At 43.5% G+C, this 26756-nt stretch overlaps 1 protein-coding gene and 9 non-coding genes across 10 annotated transcripts; all 10 read right to left on the reverse strand.

Moving 5' to 3' along the window:
* Window positions 1-2003: 2003 nt before the first annotated feature.
* On the reverse strand, window positions 2004-2075 carry TRNAP-UGG (transfer RNA proline (anticodon UGG)). Its single transcript has one exon. It is a non-coding gene; the product is annotated as a tRNA-Pro (tRNA).
* A 535-nt stretch (window positions 2076-2610) lies between these two features.
* Window positions 2611-2682, reverse strand: TRNAP-CGG (transfer RNA proline (anticodon CGG)). The gene has a single exon. It is a non-coding gene; the product is annotated as a tRNA-Pro (tRNA).
* Window positions 2683-4064: 1382 nt separating this feature from the next.
* Window positions 4065-9525, reverse strand: LOC149665931 (uncharacterized). The gene is made up of 3 exons (XM_089841483.1): window positions 8377-9525; window positions 4169-8269; window positions 4065-4100 (listed from the first exon to the last, which is right to left on the reverse strand). The coding sequence occupies exons 1-3, from the start codon at window positions 9523-9525 to the stop codon at window positions 4065-4067; spliced, it is 5286 nt and encodes a 1761-aa protein (XP_089697609.1).
* Window positions 9526-11198: 1673 nt separating this feature from the next.
* On the reverse strand, window positions 11199-11270 carry TRNAS-UGA (transfer RNA serine (anticodon UGA)). Its single transcript has one exon. It is a non-coding gene; the product is annotated as a tRNA-Ser (tRNA).
* Window positions 11271-11517: 247 nt separating this feature from the next.
* Window positions 11518-11589, reverse strand: TRNAP-CGG (transfer RNA proline (anticodon CGG)). The gene has a single exon. It is a non-coding gene; the product is annotated as a tRNA-Pro (tRNA).
* Window positions 11590-12473: 884 nt separating this feature from the next.
* On the reverse strand, window positions 12474-12545 carry TRNAP-CGG (transfer RNA proline (anticodon CGG)). The gene has a single exon. It is a non-coding gene; the product is annotated as a tRNA-Pro (tRNA).
* Window positions 12546-13114: 569 nt separating this feature from the next.
* Window positions 13115-13186, reverse strand: TRNAP-AGG (transfer RNA proline (anticodon AGG)). The gene has a single exon. It is a non-coding gene; the product is annotated as a tRNA-Pro (tRNA).
* A 247-nt stretch (window positions 13187-13433) lies between these two features.
* Window positions 13434-13505, reverse strand: TRNAP-CGG (transfer RNA proline (anticodon CGG)). Its single transcript has one exon. It is a non-coding gene; the product is annotated as a tRNA-Pro (tRNA).
* A 5685-nt stretch (window positions 13506-19190) lies between these two features.
* Window positions 19191-19262, reverse strand: TRNAP-CGG (transfer RNA proline (anticodon CGG)). The gene has a single exon. It is a non-coding gene; the product is annotated as a tRNA-Pro (tRNA).
* A 4086-nt stretch (window positions 19263-23348) lies between these two features.
* On the reverse strand, window positions 23349-23420 carry TRNAP-CGG (transfer RNA proline (anticodon CGG)). Its single transcript has one exon. It is a non-coding gene; the product is annotated as a tRNA-Pro (tRNA).
* Between the last annotated feature and the right edge of the window lie 3336 nt (window positions 23421-26756).

A 26756-nucleotide genomic window follows, 5' to 3' on the forward strand; every position in this document is an offset into this window, starting at 1 on the left:
GTGTAACTAAACATGCTCAACTCATAGGTCTACCCTGTAGTTAGTTGCATTAAAATAGTCACTAATTTACTACTGCAAAAACTCGGGTCCGTCCGGGACTTGAACAAGGGACCACTCGCACCCTAAGCGAGTATCATGGCTTTAGACCAACGAACCATGTGTGCAACTAAACATGCTCAACTCATAGACCTACCCTGTAGTTAGTTGCATTAAAATAGTCACTAATTTACTTTTGCAAAAACTCGAGTCCGTCCGGGTTTTGAACCCGGGACCACTCGCACCCAAAGCGAGTATCATACCCCTAGACCAACGGACCATGTGTGTAACCAAACACGCTCAACTCATAGGCCCACCCTGTAGTTAGTTGCTTTTAAATAGTCACTTATTACTTCGGCAAAAACTCGGGTCCGTCCGGGATTTTATCTCGGGACCACTCACACCCTAAGCGAGTATCATAGCCCTAGACCAACGAACCATGTGTGTAACTAACCCTGCTCAACTCATAGACCTACCACGTAGTTAGTTGCATTTAAATAGTCACTAAATTACTTCTGCATAAACTCGAGTCCGTCCGGGATTTGAACCCGGGACCACTCGAACCCTAAGCGAGTATCATACCCCTAAACAAACGGACCATGTGGGTAACTGAAAATGCTCAACTCATAGGTCTACTCTGTAGTTAGTTGCATAAAAGTAGTCACTAATTTACTTCTGCAAAAACTCGGGTCCGTCCGGGATTTGAACTAGGGCCCACTCGCACCCTAGGCGAGTATCATACCCCTAGACCAACGGACAATGTTTGAAGCTAAAAATGCTCAACTCATAGGTCTACCCCGTAGTTAGTTGCATTAAAATAGCCACTAAATTACTTCGGCAAAAACTCGGGTCCGTGCGGGATTTGAACCCGGTACCACTCGCACCCTAAGCGAGTATCATGGCCCTAGACCAACTGGACCATGTATGTAACAAAACACGCTCAACTCATAGACCTACCCTGTAGTTAGTTGCATTTAAACAGTCACTAAATTACTTCTGCATATAATCGGTCCGTCCGGGATTTGAACCCGAGACCACTCGCACCGAAAGCGATTATCATACCCCTAGACCAACGGATCATGTGTGTTACTAAACATGCTCAACTCATAGACCTACCCTGTAGTTAGTTGCATTAAAATAGTCACTAATTTACTTTTGCAAAAAACTCGAGTCCGTCCGGGTTTTGAACCCGGGACCACTCGCACCCAAAGCGAGTATCATACCCCTAGACCAACGGACCATGTGTGTAACCAAACACGCTCAACTCATAGGCCCACCCTGTAGTTAGTTGCTTTTAAATAGTCACTTATTACTTCGGCAAAAAGTCGGGTCCGTCCGGGATTTTATCTCGGGACCACTCACACCCTAAGCGAGTATCATAGCCCTAGACCAACGAACCATGTGTGTAACTAACCCTGCTCAACTCATAGACCTACCCTGTAGTTAGTTGCATTTAAACAGTCACTAAATTACTTCTGCATATAATCGGGCCCGTTCGGGATTTGAACCCGAGACCACTCGCACCCAAAGCGAGTATCATACCCCTAGACCAACGGACCATGAGCAAAACTGAACATACTCAACTCATAGGCCTACCCTGTAGTTAGTTGCATTAAAATAGTCACTAATTTACTTTTGCAAAAAATCGAGTCCGTCCGGGTTATGAACCTGGGACCACTCGCACCCTAGGCGAGTATCATACCCCTAGACCAACGGACAATGTTTGAAGCTAAAAATGCTCAACTCATAGGTCTACCCCGTAGTTATTTGCATTAAAATAGTCACTAAATTACTTCGGCAAAAACTCGGGTCCGTGCGGGATTTGAACCCGGTACCACTCGCACCCTAAGCGAGTATCATGGCCCTAGACCAACGGACCATGTATGTAACAAAACACGCTCAACTCATAGACCTACCCTGTAGTTAGTTGCATTTAAACAGTCACTAAATTACTTCTGCATATAATCGGGTCCGTCCGGGATTTGAACCCGAGACCACTCGCACCCAAAGCGAGTATCATACCCCTAGACCAACGGACCATGTGCAAAACTGAACATGCTCAACTCATAGGCCTACCCTGTAGTTAGTTGCATTAAAATAGTCACTAATTTACTTTTGCAAAAAATCGAGTCCGTCCGGGTTATGAACCCGGGACCACTCGCACCCATGTATGATACTGAAACATGCTAAACTCGTAGGCCTTCCTTGTTGTTAGTTGCATTTAAATAGCCACTAAATTACTTCTGCAAAAACTGGGTCCGTCCGGGATTTGGACCCGGTACCACTCGCACCCAAAGCGATTATCATACCCCTAGACCAACGGATCATGTGTGTAACAAAACATGCTCAACTCATAGGTCTACCCTGTAGTTAGTTGCATTAAAATAGTCTCTAATTTACTACTGCAAAAACTCGGGTCCGTCCGGGATTTGAACCAGGGACCACTCGCACCTTAAGCTAGTATAATGGCCTTAGACCAACGAACCATGTGTGCTACTACACATGCTCAACTCATAGACCTACCCTGTAGTTAGTTGCATTAAAATAGTCACTTATTTACTTTTGCAAAAACTCGGGTCCGTCCGGGATTTGAACCCGGGACCACTCACACCCGAAGCGAGTATCATACCCCTAGACCAACGGACCATGAATGATACTGAAACATGCTCAACACATAGGCCTACCTTGTTGTTAGTTGCATTTAAATAGTCACCAAATTACTTCTGCAAAAACTGGGGTCCGTCCGGGATTTGAACCCGGTACAACTCGCACCCTTAGCGAGTATCTTAGCCCTAGACCAACGAACCATGTGTGCAACTAAACATGCTCAACTCATAGACCTACCCTGTAGTTAGTTGCATTTAAACAGTCACTAAATTACTTCTGCATATAATCGGGTCCGTCGGGGATTTGAACCCGAGACCTCTCGCACCCAAAGCGAGTATCATACCCCTAGACCAACGGACCATGTGCAAAACTGAACATGCTCAACTCATAGGCCTACCCTGTAGTTAGTTGCATTAAAATAGTCACTAATTTACTTTTGCAAAAAATCGAGTCCGTCCGGGTTATGAACCCGGGACCACTCGCACCCAAAGCGATTATCATACCCCTAGACCAACGGACCATGTGTGTAACTAAACATGCTCAACTCATAGGTCTACCCTGTAGTTAGTTGCATTAAAATAGTCAAAAATTTACTTTTGCAAAAACTCGGGTCCGTCCGGGATTTGAACCCGGGACCACTCGAACCCTATGAATAAACCCTTCTTTTTGGTTTTGGTTGGGTTCGAAACCTTGCCCTTTTTTTATATTTTTAATTTAAACTCTGGGAGAGCTAATTTTAATTTATCGTTACCACAAGACCGACTGAAAAATCCTGTGGAATGAATTTCTTTGTTTTATTTGTTAATATTTTTAGTTATTTTTTAAGACTTTTTTGTGAGACCCTTCCTCTTGGAGGGCAGGAGAGAATCTGGTTTTTGTTAGATGAAAGAGGTAACAAATTTTTGAACTTGGGGCCCCGTAGGAAAACCCCGTGACGTGGTCAGTTTCATTCCCTACGGCTTAGCTTTACATTTTAAAAGAGTTGGTTATTTTCCGAAGAGAGAAGCGAGATAGGGGTAAACGTTCGCTACTAAGGGATTAACGTAGGCTTTTTACGCGTTTTTTCTCCACCCATAGAGCTTTTCTCTTTTACAAGGCGTTTATTTGCTTTTTTCTTTTTTTTTTACAATGTCTATTTTAGTCAGCTTTTTTTTTATAACCTGTTTTGAACATTTCGTTTTTAAGATATTTATTCTTTTTTTTTTAAGGTTAAGTTTTAAATTTTAGAGATTTCTTTTATTTTAAATTTAATTAAGCAATGAATAAGTAATACAAGAAAAAATTATACTAAATTATAATGTAAATTTGACAAAGTTTCTACACTCCCCCGGGTAATATTTAATATTACCACTACAAGGAAACTTTTATTTTTGGGGGGGGGGGGTAGCGTTAAGTAAATTTATTTTTAATCAGAAAATTGGTTAATTTCTATTGGATATAAAAGCTGGATTGGCCGTCTGATAACATTTTGATTTCCCATTTTTATAGAACACGATCTAATTTCTCCATCCCTACCTACTCTAACCTCTGATACTACACCTAACTTCCACATGTGCTTTGGAATTTTCTCTTCATGGACCAGCTTGACATCACCAATCTTAACTTTGTCTTTTATTTTATTTTTGGCTAGATTTATGTGATGCGCTGTCCTTAATTCTAGCACGTATTCTTGCCTCCACCTTTTCCATAGCTTGTCCATAAGCGAATTTCTATATTGTAGCCGTTTAGTAAATTCCTCTTGTGATTTGGGAATTTCATTGGTGTTTAGTTTTTGATGTGGCAAAGCGGTTAATCTTTTTCCAGTAAGGAATTGAGCGGGGCACAATGGCTCTGGTTCGTTCACGGTATTGAACACGTAAGTTAGCGGTCTTGAATTAATTACGGCCTCGGTTTCGAGGAGGACCGTTGTAAGCTCTTGATAAGATAGGGCAGCTTTCCCGAGAACTTTCTTTAGAATGAGTTTGACGCTTTTAACCAGTCTCTCGTAAAATCCACCTATCCAAGGGGCCTTTTCTACTATAGATTTCCATTGAATTCTATGCTTGGTAAAGAATTGCTTGGTTTGGTCATTGTTTATGTTTTTCCAGAGTAAATCTAAATCCAATTTTGCTCGTTTGAACGTTTGGGCGTTGTCTGAATAGATTATAGACGGTATGCCTCTCCTTGCAATGATTCTTCTAAGTGACATGAGAAACTCATAAGTTGATAATGAGGGAACCAACTCGAGGTGTATGGCACGAGTGGTGGCGCAGGTGTATAAACAAATGTACGCTTTTTCTATGTTTTTGCCCATTTTTACCGTTAGAGGGCCGGCGAAATCCAGTCCGACCACTGCAAATGGCTCTGATTGCGTAATTCTTTCTTTGGGTAAAGTTCCCATGGGTGCTTGGCTTGGTTTTGCAGCGTATCTTCGACATTTATAACAATGCCTCACGACGTTCCTAGCAAGTTGCCTTCCGGCGATAATCCAAAATCTTTCTCTGGCCTCTGTAACGGTTGCCTGAATTCCAGAATGCAGTACTGCCTCGTGGCATCTTTTCATTATAAGCTGGGCAGCTTGCTGAGTTTTATTTAAGATTATGGGGTGTTTGATTGAGTAAGAGAATTCTGAATCGTCGAGTCTGCCTCCGACGCATAAAAGACCCTCTTCGTTAAGTTTTGGTTTTAGAGTCAGAATGGTCGAATCCTTAGGGAAGTCCTTGTTTTCTTTTAAAGCTTTAATTTCTTTTCCATAATCTTCCTTTTGGATATCCCTAATTAGCATATTTTCAGCGTGGTTAATTTCTTCGGTGCTAATTTCACCCGTTTCGGCTTTTCCTTTTCTTGCCATTTTGGCTATTCTGTATAGATAAGCGATAATCCTAAGAGTTTTGTTTATGTCGCTGTATCTTGTCAGATCGACCACGTGCTGGAGTCCGACCTTTTCTTCAATCTTTACGGCTAGAACGACTTTCCTTTTTTCTTCTTCAACTTGTTTGTAATCAAACTCGGGTTCTTGTTCTGTTGGCCATTGAGATTTTTCTTCTCCTAACCACGGGGGTCCGTGAAACCAAAGAGAGTTTTCTATCATTTCTTGGGGCGTTGCCCCTCTTGTTGGGAGGTCAGCTGGGTTCTCCTTTCCTGGACAATGCGACCAGCTTTTTGGTTCTATCAAACTTTGAATTTCGTTGATGCGGTTTTGAATAAAGGGTTTCCAAAGTTTCGCTTGACCTTTAATCCAATCTCTGGCAATCGTGGAATCTGTCCACATGTTTATTTTAATATTTTCTTTGAATATTTGCTTCACGTTGTTGATTAATCTAGCTCCTAGAAGGCAGCCCATCAGTTCTAATCTTGGGATGGTCAGCTCTTTAGTAGATGGAACGGTAGTTTTGCTTAATGGGGCGACTCTTGTTTTTGAAGCTACGAATGACACCTTGATTTCTTTTTTCTTGTTGACGTAACGCATGAAAATTACCGCGGCGTAGGCTTTTTTGCTCGCGTCCGTGAAGCAGTGTAGTTCTTTCTCTATTATATCTTCTTTAGGATCCGAATAATAACATCGGGGTAACTTCAATTTTTCAAGATCTTCCATGTCTTCCAGCCAATTTTGAAATTCTTTGCTCAAATCTTCCGGTAGGGGAGAGTCCCAATCGAGTTTTCTTTTCCATAGCTCTTGAAATACAAATTTGGCTCGCATGGTGTATGGCGAGATAATCCCTACAGGATCAAACATTTGAGCATCAACGCTCAAAACAAATCTTTTACTGTTTTTATTGGTTTGAACGGTATTTAACAGGTTCTTCAAGTCGACTGACAAAACGTCGGCTTCGGGCTCCCAAGTCAAGCCCAATATTTTTTGTTCTTTGGCTTCCAAGGGTCCTTCGAATTTCAAAGTTGAGTTGGGGTTGTTTGTTTCTTCATGAAATATTTTTCTTAATTCCGCGCTATTTGAGTTCCATTTTCTTAGCGTCATTGAAGCTTCTTTTAGGATTTCTGACGCTTCGACTGTCAACTGGAAAGCCTCTTTTATATTGTCTTTCCCGGTGGTGAGATCATCGACGAAGAGCTCTTGGTCCAGCACCTCACAAGTTTCTGGATATTTTTGTACGTAGCCTTGAACGTGTGTTTTTACTGTCGCGGCTAGTAGATAAGGACTGGCCGTTATCCCGAACGGTACCCGTGTCATCCTCATGACTTGAAATTCCTTTTCGTTTATTTTTCCGTCTTCTTCTTTCACCCAAAAGGACCGTACTGAATCGCGCTCATCTTCAGCCAATCCCACCTGAAGAAAGGCCTTTTCTATGTCTGCGGTTATGGCCACCAAATGTCTTCTAAATTTGAGAATGAGGATTAACAGGTCCGGATTTAGATTAGGACCACATGACATGCAATCATTTAAAGATGGGGCGCCCTTGGCATGTGATGACCCATCGTTAACCACTCTGAACTTAGTTGTTAAGCTCTCTGGTCTAATTACTCCTTGTTGAGGAAGGTAGTAAGTTCCATCGGGTTTTATTTCGGGATTTTCTACTATTTCTACGATTCCGTTGCACAATTGGTCTTCTATTACTTTTTTGTAAGGCTCGTGGAAGGCTGGATCTTTGTTAAACCTTCTGACTTGCGTCTCCATTCTTTTTCTAGCCACTTCTTCATTGTCTGGCAAATTCTTTTTACTGGTGCTCCATGGAAATTTGACGTAGTAACGCCCATCTTCTTTTTTTATTTCTTTTTTGAAGTTCTCCATAACTTCTGTTTCGCTCGTTTCTTTTTCCAGACTTTCTTGGATTCCCATGGCTTCCAATGACCAGAACTTTTCCATTTGTTTCATAATTTCTTTTTCTGTGACTGTCACTTTCATTACTCTAACGGCGTAGCATCCGACGGCTACGCTACCTATTTTTGCTGGACCACCGATGGCCCATCCAAAGGTGGTTTCGACGGCCACTAGGGACCTGGAGAATCTTTCTATTTGTCCACTAACAAACTCCCAGTAGGTGTCCCCACCGATCAAGATTCCGATGGTAGAATTGGACGGTGTTTTAAATTCTGACTGATCGGCTAATTGGAGTTGTTTTGACCGCATCTTTTCTTTGATATCTTCGCACCTGGCGGTTTCTACAGCTTCACAAATATAGGGAACCTCCAGGGCTAGAATTTCGACCCTTTCGCTTCTTTGGTACGCGTTTTCGAGCGTGAGTTTAACTAGTTTTCTTACTACTGTGGCGGGTTCTTCATTTCCGAAGTTTTTTATTTCTATTTTTCTCTCTCCTACTATGGGCAGTTTTAATTTTCTGGAGATGTCTTCCGTAACAAAGCTAGCCTGGCTTTCTTGATCCAGAAGACAACGCGCGATGGTTCCGCTTTCAGAATCTGGATTCTTAGCGATAGCTTCAGCTGTTTGGAGTAGGACCATTTGTCCGTTTCCACAAGTTACCGAATTCGTCGCGACTTCTATTGTTTCCCGATTTGGTCTATTTTCATTAGGTTGAACCTGTTTTTTGTTGACTTCATTTTTCTCACATATAGCCGCGTTATGTTTGCCCTTGCATATTTTGCATGAATTATAGTAAGAAGTACAGTCATTAGTTTCATGACCAAATCTTGTACATATAGAGCAGCGATTATCTTCTTCAATCATTCGTTTCTTTTCAGAGAGCGTGAAATTTTTGCAATTACTCGTGGGATGAGTGTCCGATTTGCAAAAAATACAAAACACATTTCTTCCCCCCGCTCTTCTCCCAGGGGCCTTACGGTAGTATTTAAAACGGCCGCGGACGAGTTTCTAAATTCATTTTTGTTTTCAAATCTTCTATTATTTGAGAAACCTGGCGGTGGTTTAAATCGATGATTTTCTTGCGAAATGAAACCACTCTTTTGACCATAATCTTTTTTAAATCGGCGTATTTCTCCTAACCGTTCGCACGTTTCGCGACTTTCTACTTCCTTTCTCAAGAAGTCAATAAAACCGTGCAAGTCCCATTCAGCGGACGTACCTCTAGCTTTTGTATACTCTAATCTTACATCTTTAGGCAAACACGCTATTAATTTTGGGCATAGGAATGCACCATTATCCATTGTATCTAATCCTATCGACCTCAAACTTCTAATATTTATTTCACACGCGTCGTAAAATTTTCTCAGAGCGGCCAAATCCCCCGAATTTGTTACAGGTTCTAAAGTTAACAATTCTTGCATATGCGCGTGTGATACCATGTCTTTTCTACCAAATCTATTAGTTAATAAGTCTATAACCTCGTCATAATTTTCATCCGACGGGCTTAGTCCTTTCATGACGCTTAAGGCGTCTCCAGTTAAATAAGATTTTAAATAGGCGAATTTCTGTACCTTGGAAATAGAAGTTTTGCTGTCCACTGTCGTAGAATATTGGCTCCAGAATCCAATCCATTCGGTTACTTCTCCGGAGTATTTGGTGATGACGAGCGGCGGAAGTCTCGCTTCGTTGTTCGCTTGTTGAAGAAGGCTCGCGGCGAGTTCTTGAGTCGACACCGTTGAGCTGGCCGATGATGCTGCGGGTTCGATATTTTCCATTGTGATTCCCGCTTTTCTGAGCTTTCTTTTAACTTGAGTCCGGATTAGTTGCACATTTGTGCGGTATTCTTCTACCTTATCGCTTTCTTTCTTTAGGTCGTATCTATCCGGATCAATTAGTTCGTCCATTTTTTTATTTAACGCGTTTAAACTTTCCGTTTTTAAGTCCAAAATGGACATTTGATCTTCGATATCATCCGCGTTAATTGGGTTATCATTAATTAAATTTTTTAAGGCGTTTATAGCTACCGTTGTATTTGCGCGTACCGTACTTCGTAACGCGTTAATTTTCTTTATTTCGGAGTCTATTTTGGCCATTTCCTCGGCATCTTTACTTCCGGTGTCCGACATTTTAATTATTTTTATTTAAATTTCCACTTACGTATTTATCTTTTAGTTCTTTTTAATTCTACGAGATGATATTTTTCATCGTATTTTTCGCGAGGATAATTTTTGTCGCGCACACTTAATTCGATTTATACGAGATGATATAATTCACCGTATTGTTCTTTCACGAGATGATATTGTTCTCACAAGTTCATTAGAAGCCCGTTCGTTAGCAGTATCCCGGGTTTCTCGCACCATGAATAAACCCTTCTTTTTGGTTTTGGTTGGGTTCGAAACCTTGCCCTTTTTTTTATATTTTTAATTTAAACTCTGGGAGAGCTAATTTTAATTTATCGTTACCACAAGACCGACTGAAAAATCCTGTGGAATGAATTTCTTTGTTTTATTTGTTAATATTTTTAGTTATTTTTTAAGACTTTTTTGTGAGACCCTTCCTCTTGGAGGGCAGGAGAGAATCTGGTTTTTGTTAGATGAAAGAGGTAACAAATTTTTGAACTTGGGGCCCCGTAGGAAAACCCCGTGACGTGGTCAGTTTCATTCCCTACGGCTTAGCTTTACATTTTAAAAGAGTTGGTTATTTTCCGAAGAGAGAAGCGAGATAGGGGTAAACGTTCGCTACTAAGGGATTAACGTAGGCTTTTTACGCGTTTTTTCTCCACCCATAGAGCTTTTCTCTTTTACAAGGCGTTTATTTGCTTTTTTCTTTTTTTTTACAATGTCTATTTTAGTCAGCTTTTTTTTTTATAACCTGTTTTGAACATTTCGTTTTTAAGATATTTATTCTTTTGTTTTTTTAAGGTTAAGTTTTAAATTTTAGAGATTTCTTTTATTTTAAATTTAATTAAGCAATGAATAAGTAATACAAGAAAAAATTATACTAAATTATAATGTAAATTTGACAAAGTTTCTACACCCTAAGCGAGTATCATACCCCTAAACAAACGGACCATGTGGGTAACTGAAAATTCTCAACTCATAGGTCTACCCTGTAGATAGTTGCATAAAAGTAGTCACTAATTTACTTCTGCAAAAACTCGGGTCCGTCCGGGATTTGAACTAGGGCCCACTCGCACCCTAGGCGAGTATCATACCCCTAGACCAACGGACAATGTTTGAAGCTAAAAATGCTCAACTCATAGGTCTACCCCGTAGTTAGTTGCATTAAAATAGTCACTAAATTACTTCGGCAAGAACTCGGGTCCGTGCGGGATTTGAACCCGGTACCACTCGCACCCTAAGCGAGTATCATGGCCCTAGACCAACGGACCATGTGCAAAACTGAACATGCTCAACTCATAGGCCTACCCTGTAGTTAGTTGCATTAAAATAGTCACCAATTTACTTTTGCAAAAAATCGAGTCCGTCCGGGTTATGAACCCGGGACCACTCGCACCCAAAGCGATTATCATACCCCTAGACCAACGGATCATGTGTGTAACTAAACATGCTCAACTCATAGGTCTACCCTGTAGTTAGTTGCATTAAAATAGTCACTAATTTACTACTGCAAAAACTCGGGTCCGTCCGTGACTTGAACAAGGGACCACTCGCACCCTAAGCGAGTATCATGGCCTTAGACCAACGAACCATGTGTGCAACTAAACATGCTCAACTCATAGACCTACCCTGTAGTTAGTTGCATTAAAATAGTCAATAATTTACTTTTGCAAAAACTCGAGTCCGTCCGGGTTTTGAACCCGGGACCACTCGCACTCAAAGCGAGTATCATACCCCTAGACCAACGGACCATGTGTGTAACCAAACACGCTCAACTCATAGGCCCACCCTGTAGTTAGTTGCTTTTAAATAGTCACTTATTACTTCGGCAAAAACTCGGGTCCGTCCGGGATTTTATCTCGGGACCACTCACACCCTAAGCGAGTATCATAGCCCTAGACCAACGAACCATGTGTGTAACTAACCCTGCTCAACTCATAGACCTACCAAGTAGTTAGTTGCATTTAAATAGTCACTAAATTACTTCTGCATAAACTCGAGTCCGTCCGGGATTTGAACCCGGGACCACTCACACCCGAAGCGAGTATCATACCCCTAGACCAACGGACCATGAATGATACTGAAACATGCTCAACACATAGGCCTACCTTGTTGTTAGTTGCATTTAAATAGTCACCAAATTACTTCTGCAAAAACTGGGGTCCGTCCGGGATTTGAACCCGGTACAACTCGCACCCTTAGCGAGTATCTTAGCCCTAGACCAACGAACCATGTGTGCAACTAAACATGCTCAACTCATAGACCTACCCTGTAGTTAGTTGCATTTAAACAGTCACTAAATTACTTCTGCATATAATCGGATCCGTCCGGGATTTGAACCCGAGACCACTCGCAACCTGAGCGAGTATCATACACGTTGACCAACGGACCATGTATGATACTGAAACATGCTAAACTCGTAGGCCTTCCTTGTTGTTAGTTGCCTTTAAATAGCCACTAAATTACTTCTGCAAAAACTGGGGTCCGTCCGGGATTTGGACCCGGTACCACTCGCACCCAAAGCGATTATCATACCCCTAGACCAACGGATCATGTGTGTAACATGCTCAACTCATAGGTCTACCCTGTAGTTAGTTGCATTAAAATAGTCACTAATTTACTTTTGCAAGAAATCGAGTCCCTCCGGGTTTTGAACCCGGTACCACTCGCACCTAAGCGATTATCATACCCCTAGACCAACGGATCATGTGTGTAACAAAACATGCTCAACTCATAGGTCTACCCTTTAGTTAGTTGCATTAAAATAGTCTCTAATTTACTACTGCAAAAACTCGGGTCCGTCCGGGATTTGAACCAGGGACCACTCGCACCCTAAGCTAGTATCATGGCCTTAGACCAAAGAACCATGTGTGCTACTACACATGCTCAACTCATAGACCTACCCTGTAGTTAGTTGCATTAAAATAGTCACTTATTTTTTTTTGCAAAAACTCGGGTCCGTCCGGGATTTGAACCCGGGACCACTCACACCCGAAGCGAGTATCATACCCCTAGACCAACGGACCATGAATGATACTGAAACATGCTCAACACATAGGCCTACCTTGTTGTTAGTTGCATTTAAATAGTCACCAAATTACTTCTGCATATAATCGGGTCCGTCGGGGATTTGAACCCGAGACCTCTCGCACCCAAAGCGAGTATCATACCCCTAGACCAACGGACCATGTGCAAAACTGAACATGCTCAACTCATAGGCCTACCCTGTAGTTAGTTGCATTAAAATAGTCACTAATTTACTTTTGCAAAAAATCGAGTCCGTCCGGGTAATGAACCCGGGACCACTCGCACCCAAAGCGATTATCATACCCCTAGACCAACGAACCATGTGTGTAACTAAACATGCTCAACTCATAGGTCTACCCTGTAGTTAGTTGCATTAAAATAGTCACTAATTTACTACTGCAAAAACTCGGGTCCGTTCGGGATTTGAACCAGGGACCACTCGCACCCTAAGCGAGTATCATGGCCTTAGACCAACGAACAATGTGTGCAACTAAACATGCTCAACTCATAGACCTACCCTGTAGTTAGTTGCATTAAAATAGTCACTAATTTACTTTTGCAAAAACTCGAGTCCGTCCGGGTTTTGAACCCGGGACCACTCGCACCCTAAGCGAGTATCATACCCCTAGACCAACGGACCATGTGTGTAACTAAACATGCTCAACTCATAGGCCCACCCTGTAGTTAGTTGCTTTTAAATAGTCACTTCTTACTTCGGCAAAAACCCGGGTCCGTCCGGGATTTTATCTCGGGACCCATCACACCCTAAGCGAGTATCATAGCCCTAGACCAACGAACCATGTGTATAACTAAACATGTTCAACTCATAGACCTACCAAATAGTTGGTTGCATTTAAATAGTCACTAAATTACTTCTGCATAAACTCGGGTCCGTCCAGGATTTGAACCCGGGACCACTCACACCCGAAGCGAGTATCATACCCCTAGACCAACGGACCATGAATAATACTGAAACATGCTCAACTCATAGGTCTACCCTGTAGTTAGTTGCATTTAAACAGTCACTAAATTACTTCTGCATATACTCGGATCCGTCCGGGATTTGAACCCGAGACCACTCGCAACCTGAGCGAGTATCATACCCCTTGACCAACGGACCATGTATGATACTGAAACATGCTAAACTCGTAGGCCTTCCTTGTTGTTAGTTGCATTTAAATAGCCACTAAATTACTTCTGCAAAAACTGGGGTCCGTCCGGGATTTGAACCCGGTACCACTCGCACCCGAAGCGAGTATCATGGCCCTAGACCAACGTACCATCCGTGCAACTAAACATACTCAACTCATAGACCTACCCTGTAGTTAGTTGCATTAAAATAGTCACTAATTTACTTTTGCAAAAAATCGAGTCCGTCCGGGTTTTGAACCCGGTACCACTCGCACCTAAGCGATTATCATACCCCTAGACCAACAGATCATGTGTGTAACAAAACATGCTCAACTCATGGGTCTACCATGTAGTTAGTTGCATTAAAATAGTCACTAATTTACTACTGCAAAAACTCGGGTCCGTCCGGGATTTGAACCAGGGACCACTCGCACCCTAAGCTAGTATCATGGCCTTAGACCAACGGACCATGTGTGTAACTAAACATGCTCAACTCATAGGCCCACCCTGTAGTTAGTTGCTTTTAAATAGTCACTTCTTACTTCGGCAAAATCTCGGGTCCGTCCGGGATTTTATCTCGGGACCACTCACACCCTTAGCGAGTATCATGGTCCTAGACCAACGAACAATGTGTGCAACTAAACATGCTCAACTCATAGACCTACCCTGTAGTTAGTTGCATTTAAACAGTCACTAAATTACTTCTGCATATACTCGGATCCGTCCGGGATTTGAACCCGAGACCACTCGCACCCAAAGCCAGTATCATACCCCTAGACCAACGGACCATGTGCGAAACTGAACATGCTCAACTCATAGGCCTACAATGTTGTTAGTTGCATTAAAATAGTCACTAATTTACTACTGCAAAAAATCAAGTCCGTCCGGGTTTTGAACCCGGTACCACTCGCACCTAAAGCGATTATGATACCCCTAGACCAACGGACCATGTGTGTAACTAAACATGCTCAACTCATAGGCCCACCCTGTAGTAAGTTGCTTTTAAATAGTCACTTCTTACTTCGGCAAAAACTCGGGTCCGTCCGGGATTTTATCTCGGGACCACTCACACCCTAAGCGTGTATCATACCCCTAGACCAACGGACAATGAATGATACTGAAACATGCTCAACACATAGGCCTACCTTGTTGTTAGTTGCATTTAAATAGTCACTAAATTACTTCTGCAAAAACTGGGGTCCGTCCGGGATTTGAACCCGGTACCACTCGCACCCGAAGCGAGTATCATGGCCCTAGACCAACGTACCATCTGTGCAACGAAACATACTCAACTCATAGACCTACCCTGTAGTTAGTTGCATTTAAACAGTCACTAAATTAATTCTGCATATACTCGGATCCGTCCGGGATTTGAACCCGAGACAACTCGCACCCAAAGCGACTATCATACCCATAGACCAACGGACCATGTGCGAAACTGAACATGCTCAACTCATAGGCCTACCCTGTAGTTAGTTGCATAAAAATAGTCACTAATTTACTTTTGCATATACTCGAGTCCGTCCGGGATTTGAACCAGGGACCACTCGCACCCTAAGCGAGTATCATGGCCTTAGATCAACGAACCATGTGTGCTACTAAACAGGCTCAACTCATAGACCTACCCTGTAGTTAGTTGCATTAAAATAGTCACTAATTTACTTTTGCAAAAACTCGAGTCCGTGCGGGTTTTGAACCCGGGACCACTCGCACCCAAAGCGAGTATCATACCCCTAGACCAACGGCCCATGTGTGTAACTAAACATGCTCCACTCATAGGCCCACCCTGTAGTTAGTTGCTTTTAAATAGTCACTTATTACTTCGGCAAAATCTCGGGTCCGTCCAGGACTTTATCTCGGGACCACTCACACCCTAAGCGAGTATCATAGCCCTAGACCAACGAACCATGTGTGTAACTAACCATGCTCAACTCATAGACCTACCAAGTAGTTAGTTGCATTTAAATAGTCTCTAAATTACTTCTGCATAAACTCGGGTCCGTCCGGGATTTGAACCCGGGACCACTCACACCCTTAGCGAGTATCATGGCCCTAGACCAACGAACAATGTGTGCAACTAAACATGCTCAACTCATAGACCTACCCTGTAGTTAGTTGCATTTAAACAGTCACTAAATTACTTCTGCATATACTCGGATCCGTCCGGGATTTGAACCCGAGACCACTCTCACCCAAAGCGAGTATCATACCCCTAGACCAACGGACCATGTGCGAAACTGAACCTGCTCAACTCATAGGCCTACCCTGTAGTTAGTTGCATTTAAACAGTCACTAAATTACTTCTGCATATACTCGAGTCCGTTCGGGTTTAGAACCCGGGACCACTCGCACCCTAAGCGATTATCATACCCCTAGACCAACGGCCCATGTGTGTAACTAAACATGCTCAACTCATAGACCTACCCTGTAGTTAGTTGCATTTTAACAGTCACTAAATTACTTCTGCATATACTCGAGTCCGTCCGGGTTATGAACCCGGGACCACTCGCACCCAAAGCGATTATCATACCCCTAGACCAACGGACAAAGTGTGTAACTAAACATGCTCAACTCATAGGTCTACCCTGTAGTTAGTTGCATTAAAATAGTCACTAATTTACTACTGCAAAAAATCAAGTCCGTCCGGGTTTTGAACCCGGTACCACTCGCACCTAAAGCGATTATGATACCCCTAGACCAACGGACCATGTGTGTAACTAAACATGCTCAACTCATAGGCCCACCCTGTAGTAAGTTGCTTTTAAATAGTCACTTATTACTTCGGCAAAAACTCGGGTCCGTCCGGGATTTTATCTCGGGACCACTCACACCCTAAGCGTGTATCATACCCCTAGACCAACGGACAATGAATGATACTGAAACATGCTCAACACATAGGCCTACCTTGTTGTTAGTTGCATTTAAATAGTCACTAAATTACTTCTGCAAAAACTGGGGTCCGTCCGGGATTTGAACCCGGTACCACTCGCACCCGAAGCGAGTATCATGGCCCTAGACCAACGTACCATCTGTGCAACTAAACATACTCAACTCATAGACCTACCCTGTAGTTAGTTGCATTTAAACAGTCACTAAATTAATTCTGCATATACTCGGATCCGTCCGGGATTTGAACCCGAGACAACTCGCACCCAAAGCGACTATCATACCCATAGACCAACGGACCATGTGCGAAACTGAACATGCTCAACTCATAGGCCTACCCTGTAGTTAGTTGCATAAAAATAGTCACTAATTTACTTTTGCATATACTCGAGTCCGTCCGGGATTTGAACCAGGGACCACTCGCACCCTAAGCGAGTATCATGGCCTTAGATCAACGAACCATGTGTGCTACTAAACAGGCTCAACTCATAGACCTACCCTGTAGTTAGTTGCATTAAAATAGTCACTAATTTACTTTTGCAAAAACTCGAGTCCGTCCGGGTTTTGAACCCGGTACCACTCGCACCTAAAGCGATTATGATACCCCTAGACCAACGGACCATGTGTGTAACTAAACATGCTCAACTCATAGGCCCACCCTGTAGTAAGTTGCTTTTAAATAGTCACTTCTTACTTCGGCAAAAACTCGGGTCCGTCCGGGATTTTATCTCGGGACCACTCACACCCTAAGCGTGTATCATACCCCTAGACCAACGGACAATGAATGATACTGAAACATGCTCAACACATAGGCCTACCTTGTTGTTAGTTGCATTTAAATAGTCACTAAATTACTTCTGCAAAAACTGGGGTCCGTCCGGGATTTGAACCCGGTACCACTCGCACCCGAAGCGAGTATCATGGCCCTAGACCAACGTACCATCTGTGCAACGAAACATACTCAACTCATAGACCTACCCTGTAGTTAGTTGCATTTAAACAGTCACTAAATTAATTCTGCATATACTCGGATCCGTCCGGGATTTGAACCCGAGACAACTCGCACCCAAAGCGACTATCATACCCATAGACCAACGGACCATGTGCGAAACTGAACATGCTCAACTCATAGGCCTACCCTGTAGTTAGTTGCATAAAAATAGTCACTAATTTACTTTTGCATATACTCGAGTCCGTCCGGGATTTGAACCAGGGACCACTCGCACCCTAAGCGAGTATCATGGCCTTAGATCAACGAACCATGTGTGCTACTAAACAGGCTCAACTCATAGACCTACCCTGTAGTTAGTTGCATTAAAATAGTCACTAATTTACTTTTGCAAAAACTCGAGTCCGTGCGGGTTTTGAACCCGGGACCACTCGCACCCAAAGCGAGTATCATACCCCTAGACCAACGGCCCATGTGTGTAACTAAACATGCTCAACTCATAGGCCCACCCTGTAGTTAGTTGCTTTTAAATAGTCACTTATTACTTCGGCAAAATCTCGGGTCCGTCCAGGACTTTATCTCGGGACCACTCACACCCTAAGCGAGTATCATAGCCCTAGACCAACGAACCATGTGTGTAACTAACCATGCTCAACTCATAGACCTACCAAGTAGTTAGTTGCATTTAAATAGTCTCTAAATTACTTCTGCATAAACTCGGGTCCGTCTGGGATTTGAACCCGGGACCACTCACACCCTTAGCGAGTATCATGGCCCTAGACCAACGAACAATGTGTGCAACTAAACATGCTCAACTCATAGACCTACCCTGTAGTTAGTTGCATTTAAACAGTCACTAAATTACTTCTGCATATACTCGGATCCGTCCGGGATTTGAACCCGAGACCACTCTCACCCAAAGCGAGTATCATACCCCTAGACCAACGGACCATGTGCGAAACTGAACATGCTCAACTCATAGGCCTACCCTGTAGTTAGTTGCATTTAAACAGTCACTAAATTACTTCTGCATATACTCGAGTCCGTTCGGGTTTAGAACCCGGGACCACTCGCACCCTAAGCGATTATCATACCCCTAGACCAACGGCCCATGTGTGTAACTAAACATGCTCAACTCATAGACCTACCCTGTAGTTAGTTGCATTTTAACAGTCACTAAATTACTTCTGCATATACTCGAGTCCGTCCGGGTTATGAACCCGGGACCACTCGCACCCAAAGCGATTATCATACCCCTAGACCAACGGACAAAGTGTGTAACTAAACATGCTCAACTCATAGGTCTACCCTGTAGTTAGTTGCATTAAAATAGTCACTAATTTACTACTGCAAAAAATCAAGTCCGTCCGGGTTTTGAACCCGGTACCACTCGCACCTAAAGCGATTATGATACCCCTAGACCAACGGACCATGTGTGTAACTAAACATGCTCAACTCATAGGCCCACCCTGTAGTAAGTTGCTTTTAAATAGTCACTTATTACTTCGGCAAAAACTCGGGTCCGTCCGGGATTTTATCTCGGGACCCATCACACCCTAAGCGAGTATCATAGCCCTAGACCAACGAACCATGTGTATAACTAAACATGTTCAACTCATAGACCTACCAAATAGTTGGTTGCATTTAAATAGTCACTAAATTACTTCTGCATAAACTCGGGTCCGTCCAGGATTTGAACCCGGGACCACTCACACCCGAAGCGAGTATCATACCCCTAGACCAACGGACCATGAATAATACTGAAACATGCTCAACTCATAGGTCTACCCTGTAGTTAGTTGCATTTAAACAGTCACTAAATTACTTCTGCATATACTCGGATCCGTCCGGGATTTGAACCCGAGACCACTCGCAACCTGAGCGAGTATCATACCCCTTGACCAACGGACCATGTATGATACTGAAACATGCTAAACTCGTAGGCCTTCCTTGTTGTTAGTTGCATTTAAATAGCCACTAAATTACTTCTGCAAAAACTGGGGTCCGTCCGGGATTTGAACCCGGTACCACTCGCACCCGAAGCGAGTATCATGGCCCTAGACCAACGTACCATCTGTGCAACTAAACATACTCAACTCATAGACCTACCCTGTAGTTAGTTGCATTAAAATAGTCACTAATTTACTTTTGCAAAAAATCGAGTCCGTCCGGGTTTTGAACCCGGTACCACTCGCACCTAAGCGATTATCATACCCCTAGACCAACAGATCATGTGTGTAACAAAACATGCTCAACTCATGGGTCTACCATGTAGTTAGTTGCATTAAAATAGTCACTAATTTACTACTGCAAAAACTCGGGTCCGTCCGGGATTTGAACCAGGGACCACTCGCACCCTAAGCTAGTATCATGGCCTTAGACCAACGGACCATGTGTGTAACTAAACATGCTCAACTCATAGGCCCACCCTGTAGTTAGTTGCTTTTAAATAGTCACTTCTTACTTCGGCAAAATCTCGGGTCCGTCCGGGATTTTATCTCGGGACCACTCACACCCTTAGCGAGTATCATGGTCCTAGACCAACGAACAATGTGTGCAACTAAACATGCTCAACTCATAGACCTACCCTGTAGTTAGTTGCATTTAAACAGTCACTAAATTACTTCTGCATATACTCGGATCCGTCCGGGATTTGAACCCGAGACCACTCGCACCCAAAGCGAGTATCATACCCCTAGACCAACGGACCATGTGCGAAACTGAACATGCTCAACTCATAGACCTACCCTGTAGTTAGTTGCATTTTAACAGTCACTAAATTACTTCTGCATATACTCGAGTCCGTCCGGGTTATGAACCCGGGACCACTCGCACCCAAAGCGATTATCATACCCCTAGACCAACGGACAAAGTGTGTAACTAAACATGCTCAACTCATAGGTCTACCCTGTAGTTAGTTGCATTAAAATAGTCACTAATTTACTACTGCAAAAAATCAAGTCCGTCCGGGTTTTGAACCCGGTACCACTCGCACCTAAAGCGATTATGATACCCCTAGACCAACGGACCATGTGTGTAACTAAACATGCTCAACTCATAGGCCCACCCTGTAGTAAGTTGCTTTTAAATAGTCACTTATTACTTCGGCAAAAACTCGGGTCCGTCCGGGATTTTATCTCGGGACCACTCACACCCTAAGCGTGTATCATACCCCTAGACCAACGGACAATGAATGATACTGAAACATGCTCAACACATAGGCCTACCTTGTTGTTAGTTGCATTTAAATAGTCACTAAATTACTTCTGCAAAAACTGGGGTCCGTCCGGGATTTGAACCCGGTACCACTCGCACCCGAAGCGAGTATCATGGCCCTAGACCAACGTACCATCTGTGCAACTAAACATACTCAACTCATAGACCTACCCTGTAGTTAGTTGCATTTAAACAGTCACTAAATTAATTCTGCATATACTCGGATCCGTCCGGGATTTGAACCCGAGACAACTCGCACCCAAAGCGACTATCATACCCATAGACCAACGGACCATGTGCGAAACTGAACATGCTCAACTCATAGGCCTACCCTGTAGTTAGTTGCATAAAAATAGTCACTAATTTACTTTTGCATATACTCGAGTCCGTCCGGGATTTGAACCAGGGACCACTCGCACCCTAAGCGAGTATCATGGCCTTAGATCAACGAACCATGTGTGCTACTAAACAGGCTCAACTCATAGACCTACCCTGTAGTTAGTTGCATTAAAATAGTCACTAATTTACTTTTGCAAAAACTCGAGTCCGTCCGGGTTTTGAACCCGGTACCACTCGCACCTAAAGCGATTATGATACCCCTAGACCAACGGACCATGTGTGTAACTAAACATGCTCAACTCATAGGCCCACCCTGTAGTAAGTTGCTTTTAAATAGTCACTTCTTACTTCGGCAAAAACTCGGGTCCGTCCGGGATTTTATCTCGGGACCACTCACACCCTAAGCGTGTATCATACCCCTAGACCAACGGACAATGAATGATACTGAAACATGCTCAACACATAGGCCTACCTTGTTGTTAGTTGCATTTAAATAGTCACTAAATTACTTCTGCAAAAACTGGGGTCCGTCCGGGATTTGAACCCGGTACCACTCGCACCCGAAGCGAGTATCATGGCCCTAGACCAACGTACCATCTGTGCAACGAAACATACTCAACTCATAGACCTACCCTGTAGTTAGTTGCATTTAAACAGTCACTAAATTAATTCTGCATATACTCGGATCCGTCCGGGATTTGAACCCGAGACAACTCGCACCCAAAGCGACTATCATACCCATAGACCAACGGACCATGTGCGAAACTGAACATGCTCAACTCATAGGCCTACCCTGTAGTTAGTTGCATAAAAATAGTCACTAATTTACTTTTGCATATACTCGAGTCCGTCCGGGATTTGAACCAGGGACCACTCGCACCCTAAGCGAGTATCATGGCCTTAGATCAACGAACCATGTGTGCTACTAAACAGGCTCAACTCATAGACCTACCCTGTAGTTAGTTGCATTAAAATAGTCACTAATTTACTTTTGCAAAAACTCGAGTCCGTGCGGGTTTTGAACCCGGGACCACTCGCACCCAAAGCGAGTATCATACCCCTAGACCAACGGCCCATGTGTGTAACTAAACATGCTCAACTCATAGGCCCACCCTGTAGTTAGTTGCTTTTAAATAGTCACTTATTACTTCGGCAAAATCTCGGGTCCGTCCAGGACTTTATCTCGGGACCACTCACACCCTAAGCGAGTATCATAGCCCTAGACCAACGAACCATGTGTGTAACTAACCATGCTCAACTCATAGACCTACCAAGTAGTTAGTTGCATTTAAATAGTCTCTAAATTACTTCTGCATAAACTCGGGTCCGTCTGGGATTTGAACCCGGGACCACTCACACCCTTAGCGAGTATCATGGCCCTAGACCAACGAACAATGTGTGCAACTAAACATGCTCAACTCATAGACCTACCCTGTAGTTAGTTGCATTTAAACAGTCACTAAATTACTTCTGCATATACTCGGATCCGTCCGGGATTTGAACCCGAGACCACTCTCACCCAAAGCGAGTATCATACCCCTAGACCAACGGACCATGTGCGAAACTGAACATGCTCAACTCATAGGCCTACCCTGTAGTTAGTTGCATTTAAACAGTCACTAAATTACTTCTGCATATACTCGAGTCCGTTCGGGTTTAGAACCCGGGACCACTCGCACCCTAAGCGATTATCATACCCCTAGACCAACGGCCCATGTGTGTAACTAAACATGCTCAACTCATAGACCTACCCTGTAGTTAGTTGCATTTTAACAGTCACTAAATTACTTCTGCATATACTCGAGTCCGTCCGGGTTATGAACCCGGGACCACTCGCACCCAAAGCGATTATCATACCCCTAGACCAACGGACAAAGTGTGTAACTAAACATGCTCAACTCATAGGTCTACCCTGTAGTTAGTTGCATTAAAATAGTCACTAATTTACTACTGCAAAAAATCAAGTCCGTCCGGGTTTTGAACCCGGTACCACTCGCACCTAAAGCGATTATGATACCCCTAGACCAACGGACCATGTGTGTAACTAAACATGCTCAACTCATAGGCCCACCCTGTAGTAAGTTGCTTTTAAATAGTCACTTATTACTTCGGCAAAAACTCGGGTCCGTCCGGGATTTTATCTCGGGACCCATCACACCCTAAGCGAGTATCATAGCCCTAGACCAACGAACCATGTGTATAACTAAACATGTTCAACTCATAGACCTACCAAATAGTTGGTTGCATTTAAATAGTCACTAAATTACTTCTGCATAAACTCGGGTCCGTCCAGGATTTGAACCCGGGACCACTCACACCCGAAGCGAGTATCATACCCCTAGACCAACGGACCATGAATAATACTGAAACATGCTCAACTCATAGGTCTACCCTGTAGTTAGTTGCATTTAAACAGTCACTAAATTACTTCTGCATATACTCGGATCCGTCCGGGATTTGAACCCGAGACCACTCGCAACCTGAGCGAGTATCATACCCCTTGACCAACGGACCATGTATGATACTGAAACATGCTAAACTCGTAGGCCTTCCTTGTTGTTAGTTGCATTTAAATAGCCACTAAATTACTTCTGCAAAAACTGGGGTCCGTCCGGGATTTGAACCCGGTACCACTCGCACCCGAAGCGAGTATCATGGCCCTAGACCAACGTACCATCTGTGCAACTAAACATACTCAACTCATAGACCTACCCTGTAGTTAGTTGCATTAAAATAGTCACTAATTTACTTTTGCAAAAAATCGAGTCCGTCCGGGTTTTGAACCCGGTACCACTCGCACCTAAGCGATTATCATACCCCTAGACCAACAGATCATGTGTGTAACAAAACATGCTCAACTCATGGGTCTACCATGTAGTTAGTTGCATTAAAATAGTCACTAATTTACTACTGCAAAAACTCGGGTCCGTCCGGGATTTGAACCAGGGACCACTCGCACCCTAAGCTAGTATCATGGCCTTAGACCAACGGACCATGTGTGTAACTAAACATGCTCAACTCATAGGCCCACCCTGTAGTTAGTTGCTTTTAAATAGTCACTTCTTACTTCGGCAAAATCTCGGGTCCGTCCGGGATTTTATCTCGGGACCACTCACACCCTTAGCGAGTATCATGGTCCTAGACCAACGAACAATGTGTGCAACTAAACATGCTCAACTCATAGACCTACCCTGTAGTTAGTTGCATTTAAACAGTCACTAAATTACTTCTGCATATACTCGGATCCGTCCGGGATTTGAACCCGAGACCACTCGCACCCAAAGCGAGTATCATACCCCTAGACCAACGGACCATGTGCGAAACTGAACATGCTCAACTCATAGGCCTACAATGTTGTTAGTTGCATTAAAATAGTCACTAATTTACTACTGCAAAAAATCAAGTCCGTCCGGGTTTTGAACCCGGTACCACTCGCACCTAAAGCGATTATGATACCCCTAGACCAACGGACCATGTGTGTAACTAAACATGCTCAACTCATAGGCCCACCCTGTAGTAAGTTGCTTTTAAATAGTCACTTCTTACTTCGGCAAAAACTCGGGTCCGTCCGGGATTTTATCTCGGGACCACTCACACCCTAAGCGTGTATCATACCCCTAGACCAACGGACAATGAATGATACTGAAACATGCTCAACACATAGGCCTACCTTGTTGTTAGTTGCATTTAAATAGTCACTAAATTACTTCTGCAAAAACTGGGGTCCGTCCGGGATTTGAACCCGGTACCACTCGCACCCGAAGCGAGTATCATGGCCCTAGACCAACGTACCATCTGTGCAACGAAACATACTCAACTCATAGACCTACCCTGTAGTTAGTTGCATTTAAACAGTCACTAAATTAATTCTGCATATACTCGGATCCGTCCGGGATTTGAACCCGAGACGACTCGCACCCAAAGCGACTATCATACCCATAGACCAACGGACCATGTGCGAAACTGAACATGCTCAACTCATAGGCCTACCCTGTAGTTAGTTGCATAAAAATAGTCACTAATTTACTTTTGCATATACTCGAGTCCGTCCGGGATTTGAACCAGGGACCACTCGCACCCTAAGCGAGTATCATGGCCTTAGATCAACGAACCATGTGTGCTACTAAACAGGCTCAACTCATAGACCTACCCTGTAGTTAGTTGCATTAAAATAGTCACTAATTTACTTTTGCAAAAACTCGAGTCCGTGCGGGTTTTGAACCCGGGACCACTCGCACCCAAAGCGAGTATCATACCCCTAGACCAACGGCCCATGTGTGTAACTAAACATGCTCAACTCATAGGCCCACCCTGTAGTTAGTTGCTTTTAAATAGTCACTTATTACTTCGGCAAAATCTCGGGTCCGTCCAGGACTTTATCTCGGGACCACTCACACCCTAAGCGAGTATCATAGCCCTAGACCAACGAACCATGTGTGTAACTAACCATGCTCAACTCATAGACCTACCAAGTAGTTAGTTGCATTTAAATAGTCTCTAAATTACTTCTGCATAAACTCGGGTCCGTCCGGGATTTGAACCCGGGACCACTCACACCCTTAGCGAGTATCATGGCCCTAGACCAACGAACAATGTGTGCAACTAAACATGCTCAACTCATAGACCTACCCTGTAGTTAGTTGCATTTAAACAGTCACTAAATTACTTCTGCATATACTCGGATCCGTCCGGGATTTGAACCCGAGACCACTCTCACCCAAAGCGAGTATCATACCCCTAGACCAACGGACCATGTGCGAAACTGAACCTGCTCAACTCATAGGCCTACCCTGTAGTTAGTTGCATTTAAACAGTCACTAAATTACTTCTGCATATACTCGAGTCCGTTCGGGTTTAGAACCCGGGACCACTCGCACCCTAAGCGATTATCATACCCCTAGACCAACGGCCCATGTGTGTAACTAAACATGCTCAACTCATAGACCTACCCTGTAGTTAGTTGCATTTTAACAGTCACTAAATTACTTCTGCATATACTCGAGTCCGTCCGGGTTATGAACCCGGGACCACTCGCACCCAAAGCGATTATCATACCCCTAGACCAACGGACAAAGTGTGTAACTAAACATGCTCAACTCATAGGTCTACCCTGTAGTTAGTTGCATTAAAATAGTCACTAATTTACTACTGCAAAAAATCAAGTCCGTCCGGGTTTTGAACCCGGTACCACTCGCACCTAAAGCGATTATGATACCCCTAGACCAACGGACCATGTGTGTAACTAAACATGCTCAACTCATAGGCCCACCCTGTAGTAAGTTGCTTTTAAATAGTCACTTATTACTTCGGCAAAAACTCGGGTCCGTCCGGGATTTTATCTCGGGACCACTCACACCCTAAGCGTGTATCATACCCCTAGACCAACGGACAATGAATGATACTGAAACATGCTCAACACATAGGCCTACCTTGTTGTTAGTTGCATTTAAATAGTCACTAAATTACTTCTGCAAAAACTGGGGTCCGTCCGGGATTTGAACCCGGTACCACTCGCACCCGAAGCGAGTATCATGGCCCTAGACCAACGTACCATCTGTGCAACTAAACATACTCAACTCATAGACCTACCCTGTAGTTAGTTGCATTTAAACAGTCACTAAATTAATTCTGCATATACTCGGATCCGTCCGGGATTTGAACCCGAGACAACTCGCACCCAAAGCGACTA

The sequence above is a fragment of the Phalangium opilio genome, unplaced genomic scaffold, assembly GCF_054372755.1.
Source record: "Phalangium opilio isolate 3A_F unplaced genomic scaffold, DU_Popi_V2 ptg000060l_1, whole genome shotgun sequence".
NCBI classification, from domain to species: domain Eukaryota; kingdom Metazoa; phylum Arthropoda; class Arachnida; order Opiliones; family Phalangiidae; genus Phalangium; species Phalangium opilio.